At 50.8% G+C, this 17,630-nt stretch overlaps 1 protein-coding gene across 1 annotated transcript; it reads left to right on the top strand.

Annotated features, from left to right (window-relative positions):
• Nucleotides 1-257: 257 nt before the first annotated feature.
• BNIP5 (BCL2 interacting protein 5) lies at nt 258-12,096 on the top strand. Its single transcript, XM_054570210.1, has 11 exons — nt 258-892; nt 1,782-1,901; nt 3,422-3,486; nt 3,747-3,987; nt 4,899-5,021; nt 6,225-6,286; nt 6,606-6,846; nt 7,658-7,789; nt 8,816-8,880; nt 10,264-10,506; nt 12,061-12,096. The coding sequence occupies exons 1-11, from the start codon at nt 262-264 to the stop codon at nt 12,094-12,096; spliced, it is 1,959 nt and encodes a 652-aa protein (XP_054426185.1). The 5' UTR covers nt 258-261.
• The last annotated feature ends 5,534 nt before the right edge of the window (nt 12,097-17,630 follow it).

The following is a 17,630-nucleotide window of genomic DNA, read 5'->3' as shown; positions in this document are numbered from 1 at the left end:
GCTCCAGGGGTGGGAGGAGAGGGCACCGTGAGACCTGGGGCATGACCTCCTGTGGCTCAGTTTCCTCCTCTGGAAAATGGGGGCAAGGACACACGTCCCTCCTAGGGTTGTTGAGGAATGAAAATGGGACAACCTCTTTGAGAGCTGCAATCACTGTGTTAGAGGGTAGGGTGTATGCACACACTCGTCACCATGTTGGCCCACCCGAGCAGTCTCCAGTCTACCTCTTCTAAGGGAGCTCTTTGTTTTGATTGTAGCACAATGGAGTGTCCGCAGGGCCCCAGGAAGCCTCTGTCAGGGAGAAAAGCCAGGTCTCTGGACAGACCGCCGAACTCCAGGAAGGACTCAGAGTTGTGGGACTGCCAGTACCTTTCCCTGCCTGCCACCCCCTCCAGGCCGGCGCTTCCAAGGAGCACCAGTGATGGGAGCGGGTGTCCCAAGAGCCCAGGATCTTCAGAGGCTCCGGGTGCCACTGGCAGAGCCCTCAGCCAGGAGGGGACCAAGGAGTTTCTCCCCAGTGAGCAGAGGGCTCTGCAGGACACCAAGAAGGACAAGGCCCAGAATCGGGCCCAGCAGGGGTTGCTGAAGACCGTGCTGAACTTCTTCCTGAGGAAAGGCCCTGAGGAGACCAAAGAAAAGGCCAACAGGAGAGCAAAGGGGAAGGAGGGCTTCCCCCAGCCCACAGAAACCTCTGAGTCACGGGAGGAGCCAGCTCTCAAAAAGAAAGCCCATGACAAGAAGGCCAGCCACAAGAAACATGGTCATAAGAAACATGTTGATGAGGAAACCAAGGTGGTCCAAGACCAGGAAGTCGAAGGCCAAGAGGCAGTGCTGCCCAAGACGGCTGCTGCCTCGTGCTCCGAGGAGACTGACCTGGGCCCGGGATCCAGGGGTGAGCAGACTGCCTGTTTCTATGGTAACCCCATTGCCCCACCCCGAAGGACTAGCGTGCTCTAAGCTGACTCCCCAAACCTCTCAACAGAGGGGGTGTGGATGGTAGGACAACTCTCAGGAACAACAGCACTGTTTAATTTCTTTGAGGCATTTCTACCACCAATGAGCTGTGTGACTAGGCACTGGCGACTTTCCTCTCTGAACCTTAACTTTTTGGAAGTGGCTGTGGCCCAGAGCTGCCACATGGAAATGCTCTATAAATGATAACTCTTATTGCTGATTACTCTAAACAGGGACCAGGGAGGAATGCGAAGGCAGGGAGGGACGCGAGGGTGGAAGCCCTACCCTCCACACTAGTCCATCTGTGAGGACTGGGGCTGGGTGTCAGCGAGGTAGACAGAGACAGCTCCTGGGGTGCTGGTTCTAGTCTTGGCTCCCTCAGGAATAAACTTGCTGTGTGATCTTGAGCAAGTTGCTGCTCCTGCCTGGAACCTTTGATTCCTCATTTGTAAAAAGAGGGAGCTGGTCCCCGAGGTGCCTTCCCTTTCTGACTCCTAGCGTCCTGGAGTTGAATGCCCCACAGGCACATGGAGGGAGATGGAGCTTTGCCCTGTAGCACTGAAAAGTGAGTGTGTTTAAATGGAGAGAAGAGACTCAAGGAAGATCCAGGATATTTTTGGGGGGTGGAGGGAAGGAGGCCTGGGTTGAGGCAGCCTCTTTTCAAATGGAAACCCTGGTGGGTTTCTGAATTTTGGGTCAGGACTAGAGCTGGTGACAGCAGTGCCCTCCTGCTGGGAATTCTGTGCCATTTCCTCGTATCAGAAGATTGTCACTGACATACCCCTCACGCCCCCACACACCCACATTTGCTTTCATCTTTATTCCAGGCGGGGAGGATTCTGATCTCCACCAATCCTTGCTTATCGAAGGCCGGGATGCTGGCCCTTCAGCACCTTCTTCCCAAGCCACAGGCCACTGGCAGGAAGAGGATCTCAAAAAGCTTGACCGTGAGTCAGAATGTACTGTGTCCTCTTTGCTTGCAGCTGGGGTGGCCATTGCTGAATGAGGCGGACTGCTCTGGACAACTGCTGTGGCCTTAAGCGGTAGCTCTCAAAGTGCATGTGCTGATCTTGCCCTTTTTGGTGCTTCTGGCCACATTTACTTATTTTAGAGGTTCACAGAAGGGCGTCTCGGGAGTAAAAATAGCTGCTGGTAAATGCTCCTGCTTATGTGTTTATAAGCATCGGACTTTTTTTGGTCTCTTTAAATTTATAAAAGGAATTTAGAATAGAGGAATATGGAATTTATATATATTTAAATAAACAGAAGAGTGGGAAGAATAGTTCTATGCACACTCATATACTCACAGTTGTTAACAGTCGGCCATATTTGCTTTGCTTTGCACATGCATGTGTGTATACTTTTGTTGCTGAACTATTTTTAGTATTCATTCTTAAATACTTAAGCACAGGTCACCAAGAAATAGGACGGTCTCATACGCATCCACAGTCCTATTATTATCCCTAATAAAATCAATAATGTTCCATTAATCTAATTCCCAGTAAAGAATGGGCATATTTTTAAAGATATGAAACAGAGGATCTATCCTCTGTCAAAGGATAACTAAAAGGCGTTCAGTTGGTTATTGGGAAGGATGTTTATTTTACATGCTGTTTTCTCACATGAGAGGAAATCAACTGGTAGACTGAGCCATGCAGGGTTTATAAATGAGAGAGAAGTGAGGGAGGTGAGTGAGGGGTGAAACAGTCTGCTGACGCCCTGAGGACAGGAAATCTCGTGAGCACCTCCTTCGGTGTATACTCATCCGCCAGCTGGCAGCTAGCAGAGGCCACTCTGAGCACATTGTCTTTGCAGAGGTTGGGTGGAGTATCAAAGAAAACCATTGATGTTGCTTATAGCTTCTCTGTGAAGACTTGGTGGTGTGGTTGAGGCATCAATGTGGCAGGTTGTCTGTGTCCTGTAGCTGGAGCCCCTCCTTCCTCTAACTCCACCTTAGGCCAGGCTTCCACCATTTCTCGGACTGGAATATTGCAGGCTGGAATGTCCGCATCAGCTTTGCAAAGTGTTTCCAAGCACAGCCCCTCATTTGATGACCTGAGAGTCTTCTGAGGGAAGCAGAACAGGGATCATGATCCACATTTCACAGGGGAAAAGATGAAGGTCCAGAGAGATCAAGAAATTTACCCAAGGTCACACAGCTTACTGAACCCAAAGCAGATATTCACAGATCTGTAAAGTTCTAAGGAAATAATGGGGCACAAATTTAATGTCTGAAGGACTGACCTAAAATTTTCTTTGGCCTAGTACCGTTCCCTGTGGAGTTTCCAGCCCTCTCTCAGAAGGACCAGCCTCTGGGATGTGGTGCTTCTGCCACTTCTGTGGCCTAAAGGGCTGTTTTAGGAGGACCCTCATTTAACACAGAAGGGCCCAGTTGGTCTCAGAAGTCCATTAGAAAGCATGCTCTGCGCATCTAGAAAGATTAACCAGTACATTCACTCTCTTTCAGAGGAGACTATCATCCGGATGATAGTGCAAGTGCTCCGAGAAGTGGGAGACCAGTGGGAAGGGGAGGTGAGGCGCCAACTGCCTGCCGCTGCCCAGGGGCCTGCTCTCTCCTTCTGCACCACCCCCTCCCCCGCCCCCTCCCGCTCCCGCTCCTGCTCAAGCCTACCATCCTTCCAGGCCTCCCAGCTCCCCTGCTGAGGGCTCTATCACCTCCCATGCCTGGGGCCACCCTGAAGCTTTTGGTTGCTATTGAGTTGCTTCCCAAGGAGCTTTTCTCTCTCCTCAAAGTCAGGGGCCTGACTCAGTTTCTCTCATCTCCCCCACAGCAACTCCTGGTCTCTCAGCCAGAGGTGGCTCCACAGAACCCAGCACCAGCCTTCAGGAAGAAATCCCAGGAGAAGAAGTCTAACCTCAAGAGAACCGTTTCTCATAAGAAACACAGCTCTGAGGAGCCCAAGAGAGCGGGGGCTGCAGATGTTGTCAGCCCGGAGTCCCGGCTGCGCAAGAGGCCCAGCTTTCTGTACCTGTGTGTTGGGGGCCATCGGCCCTCCATCTCCAGCAGCCTTGGTGAGCAGGCTTACAGTTACCATAGCAACACTGCAGCTGCCTCCAGCTCTGGAAGCTTGCCCAGGGCTGGAGCTGGCCGCTTGAGGAGCAGCCAGCCCATTTGACTTTTGCTCTTCCTTGAGCAATATGGGGAGGAGAAAAAAGATGCCAGCAGGCCACTGCCGCACGTGAAACCTCACTGTCTTGACAAGCCAGTGAAGCCCCTAGTGGAAATTGTGTTAAGGGACCCCCATCGTCCTCCTCTCCCTTCGGCCTCAGCGTCCACACCCTGGCAGTGTGGAGCACATGCAGGAAGAAACTGGGGACTGGGAGGCAGGAGACCTGGGCCCTCCACTGTACTTTCTATGTCATTCTCCATCTCGGTGCCTCAGTCTCCTCGCCTGTAAAATAGGACTTATCCTCAGCCATTTCATTATCTACATTTTACAGATGCGGGAACTGATTCTTAGGGAGGTAAAACAATGTGTTGAAGGTCGTGGGCCATCAATAGTGGAGCCAGACACGGGGAAAGGGTGTCCTGGGTGTCAGGGAAGTACAGCCTGGCAGCTCATCCTGGGCAGGGTAATTTACATTTTAAAAAGAGGGGGCAATACTTTACACCAAAGAGTGAATTTTCATGCATGGGATCCTGGCCTGATGTGTTAACTCATTCTATGACATTAACTCTCCAACCAGTGGCTCAAGCCAAGATGATGGAGGGATGAGGTCGCTAGGGAGGGGAGGCGAGGAAGCAAAGCACAGGAAGCCAGGCGTGTGGACGTGCACCGGCCCTGCCCGGCAGCTCGCGTCCACCCCGGCTCACCCCACCATGCTCTGGCGGCGGACGGGCCGGCGGAGGCTGTGCTAACGCCCTCCAGCACTAGTTAACAGCCTCAGACTAACAAAACACACCATTTCATTTTGCTCCTTAGGCTTGGAAGAACCTGAAGTCCAAGAGGCCTTGCCTACAGATTGTGCGGGTCCAAGTCTTTCCACCCAAGCAGGGAGCCGGGGACCCAGAGAGGACTTGCAGCTGGACAGAGCCTCAGAATGCAGTCAGTACCCCTCTCTTTTTCTCAGAATGTCTGGCCTGACCCCGCCATTTGCAGAAGAGGAACAACCAGAGAGAGGCAGAGACTTGTCCTGACCCGCCTCTGAGTGCAGCGGGCTGGGCAGGCCACGTGGGGCCCCAGGCACAGGCGCCAGGCCACGCTGCTGTTACCCTGTCTGGCCTCTGTGTGAAATGCCTTCCTTGGTGGGGCCAATATAAGGCACTGGAGAAAGGCAACGGCCCATGGCACAGGCTCCGTAGACTGTGCGATTTAGGGCCCGGGTTTGTTTTTGGGCTCTGACCTCTTCTGGCCACATTTACTTGGACAAGTTGCTTCATTTCTGGTCTCAGTTTCCTCATCAGTATAATGGGGATAATAGTAGTACTGACTTCATAGGGCTGTTGGAGGCGCTAAATGAATGAATGCAGATAAAGTGTTTAGAACAGTACCCGTTATCAGCTATTAATGTTAGCTGTCATTTATTGTTGTTATTATTGTTGTGGTTGGTTGTTCAGAGCCCCAGGAGCAGCAAAGAGGATAGGAAAGGGCAGGGGCCATAGGAGAGAAGCCCAACAAATGATAGCTGCTGTCATTATTGTTTTATCATTGGCAGAGCTGATCTTAGAATCTTGACACTGTCCGTTCCACACATCTGAAGTTACTCTTAAAGATCTGCTTCTGCCCTGGCTGCTGGGTAGCTTAGTTGATTAGAGTGTCGCCCCCATATGCTAAGGTTGTGGGTTCAATCCCCAGTCAGAACACATACAAGAATCAACCAATGAATATATAAATACGTGGAACAACAAATTGATGTCTCTCCCTCTCTCAAATCAATTAAAAGAAAAAAAAAAATACCTTCTTCCCCCAAACCCCCTTCTGCCTTGTTTACTTTTCACAAAAAATGTGCCTTGAAGGAGAATCGAGAAGGGCCTCCGTGCTGTTCCTCATACCCAAGGGCGGCACATCTAGGCCCTTGCTGGGAATGGATAAGTGAGTATGTTCCCTTGAAACCAGCTCTGCCCTCAGGCCAGGTCTGAGAAATGTGTGGGTCCCCAGGGGGTCCCCACTGGGATAGCCACAAATGCAAGTTCATTAGCACCTTGGAGACCCATGAGCATCACCCACCCAGGGTCTTAGGAAATGAAGACTGACCATAGAAAAGTTTTTTCTTACTAGAGTGTAAGCAACTATTTTGTTCTTTTTTAGAAAAATTTATTGAGAAGATCATCGCCCTACTCCAAGATGAGGAGGAACAGGAGGGAGAGAAGGTGAGGAGGACATTCCCCTATAGACCCTGACCCTCACTAGGGACCCTCCCACCCCGGCCTCCGCCTGGTGTAATAACTTCCCTGCCTCTCCCCCAATTCTACATCTTGCCAGAGCCCTGCTCCAACCCTTCTCCTTCCTGAGGCCTTCCCTGAGGCTGCAGGGCACTCTCTTTTTCCCATGTCTGAGCATCAGTGGTCACACCCTCTAGGCCACAGTGGGTCTCTCTTATTTCAGGGGATGCTGGTCTCTCTCCCCAGCTCACTTGCAATTTCCTCAAAGTGAAGGGCCATAACTCAGTCTCTTTCCTCTGGCCCGCAGCAACTTCACGTCCAGGAGCCAGAGGTGGCTGTAGAACACCTGACCCCGCCCTGCAGGAAGAAATCCCAAGAGAAAAAGTCCAGCTTCAGAAAAGCCTTTTCTCATAAGAAACATAGCTCTAAGGAGCCCAAGAAAGGCGGAGCTGCAGGTGCCACCAGCCCGGAGTCCCGGTTGCTCAAGAGGCCCAGCTATCTGCCCCTGTGCGTTGGGGGCCGTCGGCCCTCCATCTCCAGCAGCCTTGGTGAGCAGGCCTGGTGTTGCCATGGAAACAGGCTGCTTCTGGCCCCAGGCTTCCTCCAGGCCAGGGGTTGGCCAGCTGTGTGGCCAAGAGGAGGTCCAGAGGACCACGGGGAGGAGAGAGGTGCGGGTTGCCCGCAGGACCCACAACTGACAACACACTCCCCCATCCCACCACTCACACACTCATTTAAAAACAAATGTGGTATGAGAACAGTGCGTCTGTACATTAGACAAGTGCATGAGAATCACCTGGAAAGCTAATAGAAGAACACAGACCCAGGTTTGATGAAGGAGGACATGCCCTGGGCTGTCCCTCGCTGCACCCAAGTGTGAGGCCTACTGGTTTATAGTGATTACCATGACATGTATGGAGTGCCTACTCCATGCCACTTTCACACATATTTTCTCATTTAACCAGCTCACAAGCCCGAGAGGCCAGTCTTACTACTCCCAATGGACAGATGAAGAAAGTGAGGTTCCGACAGGCTAAGTAACTCGGCAGAGCCTCACAGAGTTAAGAGGAAGCGAGTTCCCCTGTTGGCAGGCCTGCTTGTTTTCCTCCTGGGCAGAGAGGAGGCAGAGGGGGTTGGTGGAAGAAAGAATGATATTTCTGGAGGGGGCACACAGAGTCCTGTAAACTCCTCTGAGGTGGGTCCAGGGGACCTGGGGGCTCACCCAGGAGCCTGGAAAACCAGGACCGCTCTCGTGCCAGTGCCTGTGGACGGCTGCTTATCAGAACCTGGGCACAGCGATGTGCTTGTAGATTTGAGACAGGTGCAAACACACTCTCACCAGCTCCTTTTTGTCCTCAGATCTGGAGGGTCTTGAGTTCCAGGAGTCTTCGCCTGCAGAAGGGGGACGAGTTGGATCCTCAGAAGCATCCTCCCAGGCCAGAGGCCACAAGCTGGAAGAAAGACCTCTGCCTGACGGAGCGTGTGAATCTAGTTAGTACCATCTGCTCTCACCTGGTATGGTGCCCCCTGGATTTCACAGACCAAACCCGAGGCTCTGACTGGTGGGGCTCCGTGGGCGTCGTCCCACAAAGTGAAAGGTCGCTGGTTTGACCCCCGGTGAGGGCACGTGCCTTGGTTGTGGGCCATATCCCCCTTTGGAGGCATGTGAGAGGCAACCAACTGATGTTTCTCTCACAGGCCAAACTCGAGTAGGGAACTGGAAGGGCAGCCAACAAACATCCAGGAGTCTATGAGGGCAGGGAGGAGATGGGGTTGGCCTTCCACCTGGGGCTGTTGGGACAGGTTGGAGGTGAAGAGCTTTTTTCAGATAGAGGACGCCTGTCTATTCTATGGGTTGTAACTTCACCCCACCGCTCCCCATTGGTTTGCTTGAGTATTTCATTAAATTCCTAGCTTGCTTTGGTCTCATAATCAATGGCATACTGGCAAACAAGTTCTTGGAGGATCGATGTCAAGAAGGGAAGCCCCAGTCTGTAGCCTTTGCCGATTTCTGTGTTATAAACATGCCCACTGTGGCAGATTTCAAGTTGCCAACAGTTTATAACAATGGGTAGACAATTTCCTTGAATATTTACAGTGCACCCTTGGTACAAGCAGCTGCCTGCACAGTGCTGTTTATAACCCTGGCTGATGGGCACATTCCTGCTCCATCAGTAGCTATGGAGTGCCCCACCTTGCATTCCGATTAGCTGCTCCTGGTTCCAACTCCCATTCCTGACCGTCACTCTGTAGTCTGGATAAGGGACATCGGGAGGTCCCAGTTTTCCCATCTGTCTAATGGTTACAGGTGAAGCGCAGCAGCCTGAAGTCCCTTCTATTTCTACAAAGCAAACCCAAACAAAGCTCTCAAGCTGCAGCTCTAGTTTAGGGAATATTTTTCTTTGTCCTTCATAGCTCATCCGTGTGCTCTGTTTTAGAGACAAAATAGTCTGTTTTCATGGGTGTGTTACTGCAGAACTTGTCAACAGTCTCTCAATTCTTCTTTACTTTCCTTAGAGGAGCTGATCATCCAGAAGCTGGTAGCCCTTCTCCAAGAAGTGGACGGCCATTTAGGGGAACAGGTAAGAACCATTTAGTCCCCCCAGGGGCAACCCCCGGGGCCTCAACAACCCAAAACCGAGACCCCAGTTTAATCCCCGTTTGTGGATCGGGTGACCTTGGGTGTGTCCTTTAACCTCTCTGAGCCTCATTTTCCTCATTTGCAAAATGGAGATAAATACCTACTTGACAAAGTTTAGTGCATATATAGAAAATGCCATATATGTAGCAGATGAGATAAATATTAGTTTAGTATAAAGCTCATGTGGCTCCCGGCCAGCCAGGACCTCCCCGAATCCAAATCCTCCTTGAAGTGCTGCTCCTGTCCCGCCCCAGGGGAAACCTCCTCCCCTGAGGAGGCTTCGATGGATTTGAATTGGGGGAGGTCCTGGCACACCCTTCAGCATCTATGTGGCCTCCAATTCTTTACAGCTTTTGGATTTTCCTCCCCTGCTAGATAGCCTTTAGCAGACAGCTCCCTGCCCCTGAAAACCTCAGTCTACTTGGAGAAACAAACACTTAGCACGTATGAAGGGGCCACCAGGTGTGAGCTCAGGGTAACCTGTAGGTGCCTTACAGTGTTTGCCCCAGCTCCCCATGGCCGGTGCCTGAAACCTTTTGTCTGAGGACTGGCCCCCAGAGCCACTTTGCCACAGTGTGGAAGGTTAGAATGAACACCCTCTCCCTCCCCAGGAACAGCCCTCAATCAATGGCTGATAGGAGCTGGTGGGCCTACCCCCTAGCTCCTTGCCCTGGGGTCGCCCTGGGGTTGCCCTGGGGTCACCCTGGGGTCAGGGAGGACTTCGAGGAGCTGGTTCCTGGCGTTTCCTGAGGGGATCGGGCTCTAGTCGCCAGCCTGTGCGGCTGCTTTCCCATCTTCATCCCAGGTCTCCATTTCCCATCAGCGTGTCCTGGGGCCACTCCCGGTGTACAGGAGCTGCACCCCAGGCCTTGTGTCTGGATTGGCCTCAGGGGGAGCCCAGCCTAAGACATTTAAGCATAAAGAAGAGGAGGTTTAGGGTGAGAACGAAAACTCATCCACATCTATGCTATCAAAACATTTCACATAAGCCACCTCACTCAATCCCTTCCCCCAAGAATAATCAGGAGGGTGGGATATTATTCCTCCCATTTTCTACACGACCAAGCAGAGGCTTAGAGAGGTCACAGAACTAGCAGATGTGATTTAAACATAGTTGTCTGGGTCCAAAGACCAACACTTTTCCCCCCACTTTGTCCTGCTATTTGCAGCTGGACAGTGCAGGACAGATTCTGAATGGCTGTGGGTGGTGGAGGAACTGAACCCAGGAGCTCGTCCCGGGGACGATGAGGCGCGCCCAGCCTGGCCGCGGGGGGAGGGTCGCCGGCCAGCAACACTGATGGCCTGCCTTCATTTCTGCTTCCAGATCAGGCGACACCCCAGCTTTAAGAGGTTTTTTTACCAGCTCCCAGACTCGTCCCTCATAAAGCTGACAGCCACCCTGCGCAGACAGGGCGCCCGCTCCCCTGAGTCCAACGGGAACGCGGCTAAGAGGCCCTACCAGTTTGCCTTTGGCTTGGCTAACAAGTTTGCTGGCAACAATCATCACACCGTCCTCAGCCTGATGGGTCTGCGCTACCCCCAGTTCCCCTACAGGGAGGCCCCCCAGGTGAGAAATGGCGATGCGGCAGAGGGCACAAGCAAGGACAAGGTCGTGGTCACGAGAGGATCTGCTTACTGTCCCCTTCCCCCTGCCTAGTTCAGGACTTTTGGGGTCCAGCTCAAATGCCACCTCCTTGCTGAGGCCTTTTGAGACAATTCTATACCACAGTGACCTTCTTCTTCCCCCCCACACTCACTGGCTTTACTTCCATCTTCTTCCTTGGCTCTGGTGTCTAATTGGCATGCGTTTTCATACTTTTTGACATCAATATGGGGCACTGGGCTGGCTGCTAGCTAAGCTTGCCCTCTTCTTATTTCCTGGGTTCTGCTCCTTGGCTTCCCAATTTGTGACTGTCATAAAATTTAAATAACAAAGCAAAGTAAGATTCCATTCGAATAAGGGGTGGTGGAGGTAGACGAGAAGGCTCCGTGGGCTGTGTGCTTCTGGAGGGCTTCCTGGAGGTGCTCCACCACAGACCTCGGCCGATGGATTGGTAGCGGCCTCTCCTCTGCCACTACTCTCTCTCTCCTGATTGCTGTCATGCTTTTCCCCTTTCCCAAGGGGAAGGCTCTGAGATGTTCCCTTTAGAAATAATACTTATCACTGATTTTTTTTTTTTAAAGTCTGAATTTTCACATGTTTTTGGGAGGACCTTGATGAACAGTTTCCCCCACCCCTTTCAAATCTACTTAAGATAACCTGCTTACAAACATTGGACCCCGATCTCCAGAGCAGAAGCTACTGAATGAGGGCGTGTCTTTAAAGGAAAGCAATGTCTTTTGTTGGGGTTGGACACACAGACCCAGAACCTCTGCATCCTGGGCAACCAGAGCGTCATTGCAGTGGTGCCACCACCACTCAAACTCTGTCTTCTTCTGGAATGACGTTAGGACGCTGTGGGCTAAGGCTTTCAAGACAGCTGGTCTTATTTCAGGATACTTGTACTTTGTTATTTAAATGCTATGCACAGAATTGGCTTGTTTTCCTGCCCAGAGCTCCTTGTGACCTTAGACCTCTCTTTTCTCATCCTCACTGTCTTCTCCCAGAGAATGGCGCTATGACAGATAATTTGGCCCCTAAAATGGATTAGGTAATAGCTTATGGAGCGATCTGAGTTCTTTGTGAAAGATATTACAGAAACATGAGTTCTGACATCCTCAGTAGCCCTCACTCCATCCTCCGGTTTCATTCATTCATTCAACCAATTGATAGTGTGCAAGGCTCTGTGAGGACCTGTGGAAATTTCTGCTTGTGGGAAAGACAGAATGTTTACTGATGACAAAGTTTAATATCAATCAAATGCCAAACTAGTGGTAACTGAGGCCAAAAAACCAAATTGGTTCTGGGAGACTTCCAGGAGGTGGCAGCTTCGATTCTGAGGATGGAGAGGCTGTAGACTGGGAGAAAGGGCATTGTAGGGAGAAGGTACTGTGTGAGCGAAGACCCAGACGGGAAACCAGTGTGCTGTGTTGATGGGTTAATGTGAAATCTATTGTTATCAGAGCAAACCCACAAATAACTGGGCCCTGGCTAAAACTTCTGTTCTTTTTCTCCTCCCAGACCATCATAAGCCCTGAGACCCAAAGTCCAGATTGAAAGCCTTGCTTTGCACTCGAGCACCTTTGAACAATTGAAACAATTGGTGGCTTTAGCCGGGACGTCCTGAGGATGCTTCATAATCGTCTCAGCCGAGGGCTTTGCAGACATGACTGCAGACAAGAGTGGACAGCCATTCTGCATCCTCACATCATCATGGGCTTATGGAGACAGAGAACGTACAAAGCGTTCTTCCTCAGATGGAGAGGCAGAGACTATGCTGGGAGAAATAAGCACTGGACTGGGAGTTAGGAGACTTGGAGATCCAACTGCTGACTTGTGTCAAACTTGCTACAAGACCCTTCATACCCCTGTCCTCTCCAGACCTTGGATTCTGGGTAGGACTAGATGACCCATTGTATCGCTCCTGGTTCTGCATTGCTGAAATCTGTCCAAAGAGAGGTAGTGAGTGCTTTCACTCTGGCTAAATATACCCTCCCCCACTGAGCCGGACTCACTCACTGAATGAAAGAATGAATGAATGAATGAATGAGAAGGAGGAAAACTCCTAAGATCCAGGCAACTTGTTAGCCACTCATGGGAGGCCTTGCTCCTCAGCTGGAATTGTACAGCCAGTGATTCTATCCCTAAATTGGGGGTTAGGGAGGAAATGGGGGAGCTACCTCGACAAGCATTGGTCTAGAGTATTGGACCAGGAGTTGAAGCCCTTGTATTCTGCTGACAACTCAAGCGCCATCTTAATGTGCTCTTGGGTTTTTACTCTTCCTTAAGAGTAACTAAATCCTTAATCTTATTTTTTTATTGGCATGTATTTTCTTGATTCACAGAGCTAAAAATATGCCACTAGTGTATAGAAGACTTGCTGACATTTTTTCAGATGTTACTTTTAAATGTCTTTAGTTTTAAAAGTAAATTTTTGGGTAATCTCTCACCAGAACATCCGGATGCAATTAAACAGATGTGCCTCTAAGCGCGACACATAATTTATTCAGTTGACAGTGCTTACCGCCCATGTGGATTTGTAGGTGCCTCCCAGGAACTCTGCAGCCCAGCCAGGGAAGGCCTACGGATTGGGGATCACTGGTCTCAGAAGCCCTCCAACCCTGTGTTCCCCAATTCTATAACCAAGGACATGAAGCTGATGCCTTTCAGCTCTCCCATCTCATGGGGGTTTGTCAAGAGTCAGTGAGAACATGACTGTGAAGGATTCTGAAAATTACTTAGTACCATGTCCACATGTGTCATTTTTATTATAGACACAATCTGGTAGTTTTCAGGAAATTGGGTGGGTGCTTCCAGCTGCATGACCATGGGTGGCTATGTGGGTGTGACCTGCTCAAGAGCACCATGGCCCAGGAAGTGCTATTCACTTCCTAGACATTGAGGATTTGTAGATTCATGACGACAATTTTCCCGCTGATGGCAGTAAAGTGTCTTGAGAAAGGGCCTCCTTTTCGTTTTTGTCCAAAGGTGAGGTGTGGGCTGTTGGGGGCTCTGCCTTCTACACAACTGAACAGTTTCGACAGCTTGGCTCCAGTGACCCATTTGCCACGGCCTTTTACCTCCACGCACACCCCACAGGGCCAGGAACACAGCCCTCGGACACTGCCTGGAACACGTGGCCCTGGGGGAGAGGGTGCCAACACCTGGGTGGCAAACTCAGCCTTGTCACCCTCGATGGACATTGTGTTGCTGTGCTGAGCCTGTGGCAGCACTGTGGGGTGGGACTGGGGTAGGGGCGGGGGGAAGTCCAGGGCAGAGAGGCCCTGGGTGCTTCGGTAGGACTGACCTCAAACCCGAGGCAAAGTTTAGGAATTTCAACTAAGCATATTCTGAAAGTCCTTTAGTGTTATTGCTTCTAAGAAGTGGGGAAGAGGCGAAATATTTATGGATTCATTTTAGGCAGTGTTCGGGAACACTGCCAAAATGTGAAAGATAGGAATTAAATGTTTTAAATGGGGATTAGGAAACTTCTGCATATAGTTTCTTATTTGAAACGATGTTCTTTAAGCTGTATGAGTACTTGCCGTGAGTTCCCAATGCTGGCATCTACGTTTGATTTTTGTGCCGTGTTATCGGAACAAAGAAAGAAACTGACTTGCACAAAGACCTCACCTGGGTTATTCACGATTGGACAAGATGGGGGCTCACTGGCCACATCTAGGCCTGTCTCGTATCTGAAAGGCTGTGGGGCCGGCCTCCTGGTCCCTGCCTGGGGGCCCTCTCAGGATGCTTTCCAGGCGTCCGATCCTTGGGGAGCCACCTTGCTGAAGCAGTAAAAGAAAAAAGGTGCTCTGGGCTAAGCACCATAGGCTGACAACTTTGGAGGCAAGATACTTGCCTTCCAAACCTGACGTTCTACAGCTCCGTGACTCTTAAGGTGACAATTAATTGTATGTCCAGGAAAATGTGGGCCAGTCCTAAATCATCTGTTTTATCTAAATTCTGGTACCTAAACTCTGTCACTCAGAACCAGATAGAATTGACAGAACACAGTGCCTGATTTTTGGTCTGGAAAATGTGTTCTCCATTGAAAGGCACTGAAGGCCTCCTTTGCCCTCTCTCAGATAACATGTGAGTTCCTCTAATGGCTCCCGAGGAAGGCGACCCTTTTGGGTGGTTGCTTGTCTTCTTTTCAAAGGCATTTCCATTCCCCAAGCCTCGAAGGCTCACCTTAATGCTCTGAGGACAGCAGGGGGCAGTATCACTACTCTCGCCTCCCAGATGAGGATGCTAAGGCTTAGAGTGGGACAATGCTTCATTCAAGGTCACTTAATCAGCAACAGACAGAACAGGCCAGGACCCAGCTCTGAGAACCCCTGTTTTAATGCTCCCCATTATTGCCTAATCCATTAGTTCATTTATTCAATCAATATTTACTGAGCACTTGCCATGTGCCAGGACTGATGTAAAAGACACAGTCAGGATGCTGATGGACCTCACTGGTTATGGGAATTTTGTGTTAATGGGAATACAGGGCGGTGGACACCATGTGGGGGCGGGCCTCCCTCAAGTCACACCACAGAGGTTTTCCAGAACGTGGGGTTGCATGGCAGACCTTGCTGCTTTGAAAGGCTCTTAAAAGGCGGACAAGTAACACCAGGACATAACTAACCTAATTTCTCACCCTGAAGAGCCAGGAGGCTAAGTGGGTGAGTCAGAGATAGCGAGGTCGGCCAGGACCTGGTTGAGTTCAGGGTGACAGCAAGGTTACTGCGAGGGCCGCACTGTAGCTGTCGTTCAGATATACTTGTTTGGAACACCAGAGAGTGTTCTGGCCTTGGCCTTGGCACCAGTGAGACCTCCCAGTCTCAAAGCATGGTGACTATGGCTTCAAAAAACAATACAGTACTCCTGGCTGGTGTGGCTCAGTTGGTGAGTATTGGTCTGTGAACCTATAGGTCGTTGGTTCGATTCCCTATTAGGGCACATGCCTGGGTTGTAGGTTTGGTCTTCTGTTAGGGCACATGTGAGCGACAAGAGATGGATGGTCCTCTCTCACACTGATGTTTCTCTCTCTCTCTTCTTCCCGTCCTTCCCCCTCTCTAAATAAATAAACAATATTTTAAAAACAAAAACAATCCATTAGTGTTTTTTTTAAAGCATAAAAAAGAGAAAGGAACTAATTAGGGGTTGCCAAATTTAGCAAATAAAAATATGGGGGCCCAGTTAAATTTGAATTTCAGATATACACAAAAAATCATGGTAATACCGGAGACATAGTTATACTAAAGAACTATTCATTGTTTATCTGAAATTCAAACTTAACAAAGCTTCTGGTATTTCATCTGGTAACCCTGGAACTAATGCAAGAACGATTTTCTTGATTACCTCAAAATGGGGAAATAGGACATTAAGCAAAATGAAGGAAAATATACAAAGGGATTTACTGATACTTGTAACTAACATAAGAACAGCTGGGCTCTGAATAGAGGATTGAGGCTAAGACAGCAGGTCAATGTCATGTTCGGGCCTCCCTTGCCCACCAGGGCATACGCATTCCTGAGTTGTGCTAGACTGATACCCTCCCTCCCCTGGTTCCTGCGTCTCAGGCCCCTGGGCTCACAGCCACCTGAAAAGGGGAAGACCACTCCTGGAGAAGAGGCCTGTGGCCGGATGGGCCACCGCACAGAGCCAGGGTGCTTCCCTTGATTGGTCTGGGCCACAGAATCAGAGTAGGCAGGGGGTCCAAAGGCGCCTGAGACTTGATTCTGCTCAGGCCTCTCCAAGGAACATTCAGGTTCTCCCAGGCAGAAGCATCTGAAGGGTGCTTGTGTAGACTCGTGTTCCCTGACATGGTCCTGCTAAAAGTAGGCTCCACCGGGGCCCCTTTGCTGTAACAGCTCCCACCGTCCATGGCTAAATTTGCAAGTGTCCTCCCAGGTGCCCCAGCCCAGTTCGGGGCTGCCTCCCACCCAGTCCTCTGGGATTTGCATTCCAGGATTTGCTAGGCAAACGCATCTGAGGCCTGGGGACAGCCTGGGCTCCCTTACTGGGCCGGGCTGGGGCTGGAAGTTATATACACCCTGGGAGCAGAGGGGCCACTTTTTTCTGGACAGGCTGGAAAAACTGAGGCCGAAGGTGTCTTTATCATGGGACATTTCACTTCGGTGTGAACAGCTGAGTCTGCCTTCATTCGGGCTGGGGGACAGGAGGGACAGAGATGTTTGACTTCCCAATTTCCTCTACTGCTACTCTAGGATTCGGGGAAGCCCAGGGCCGTGAGCTGGACACAGCTGCACCACACAGTCCCTGGGCAGCTCGGAAAGGCTGACGCCAGCTCAGCTCCACTGGGGGATTCCAGCAAGCAGCCGAGGCGGAGTCCGGTGGTTCCATGTCGAGCCTTTAGAATGCTGTGTGAATTAGAAACAAAACAAAAGGCGAACCTGGTTTCTTGACACAGGAAATTGTCCATGGCTCAGCCCTGCCTGACCTCCAGAGTTCTGATCTGTGGGTCAGATCTTGTGGGCTAAGACTAATCTGGCCCATCTCGAAGAAGCAAACTCAGGCTGGGCTTGAGAGGAAGGTCCAGAGCCCCACCAGCCAGGAGGGGGCGGTGCGGTGTGCTCTTCAGTTCCAGTCTGTGTGGATGTCTGTCCTTGTCTACATGTCTCATCAGAGCAGGGTAATGAAAGGGTTGGAAGGCCCATATGGAAGCTGAGAGGATGTTTAAACGAGAAGTCGCTCGCCTAGGGGAAGCAGGACCCTCTGCACCAACAGGCTTGACAGTGGTTGTCACCCTGGTCCCCAAAAGGCCGAGGTGAGGGGTCAGCATCTGAGAACAGAGGGAGGAGCCTCAGCCTCGAGGTCGTCAGGTTCTCCCCTGTTCCTTCCCAAGTTTTCTGTCTCGGCTCACAGCGTCCTAGGGAAAGACACAGATTCATCATTTCTAAGTCCCTCACCTAGGACTTCCTCCCTCTTGTCTCCAACTGAGAACATTCCTCCCAGCTTCATGCCCCTCAGGCCATCTGAGCAAGTAGCTGGTCTGCACGATAGCCAACCGGACGCGTCCAAATTTGAACTCTCCTTTTAATACAGAAAAGCAGTTAGAAGGGCCACTTTATTATACAAGG

Source organism: Pteronotus mesoamericanus, unplaced genomic scaffold, assembly GCF_021234165.1.
Source record: "Pteronotus mesoamericanus isolate MK-2021 breed Mesoamerican mustached bat unplaced genomic scaffold, CSHL_Meso_final contig_20, whole genome shotgun sequence".
NCBI lineage: Eukaryota > Metazoa > Chordata > Mammalia > Chiroptera > Mormoopidae > Pteronotus > Pteronotus mesoamericanus.
Note: the sequence above shows the minus strand (reverse complement) of the source record. Positions and strands in the feature narration are given on the sequence as shown.

What these genes read in the sequence shown, in the direction of transcription:
- BNIP5 (XM_054570210.1), top strand. Translation starts at nt 262, where the DNA reads ATGGAGTGTCCGCAGGGCCCCAGGAAGCCTCTGTCAGGGAGAAAAGCC. An exon ending in CCTGGGCCCGGGATCCAGGG is followed by an intron (nt 893 to 1,781) that starts GTGAGCAGACTG and finishes TCTTTATTCCAG; the next exon opens with GCGGGGAGGATTCTGATCTC. An exon ending in CTCCATCTCCAGCAGCCTTG is followed by an intron (nt 3,988 to 4,898) that starts GTGAGCAGGCTT and finishes TTTGCTCCTTAG; the next exon opens with GCTTGGAAGAACCTGAAGTC.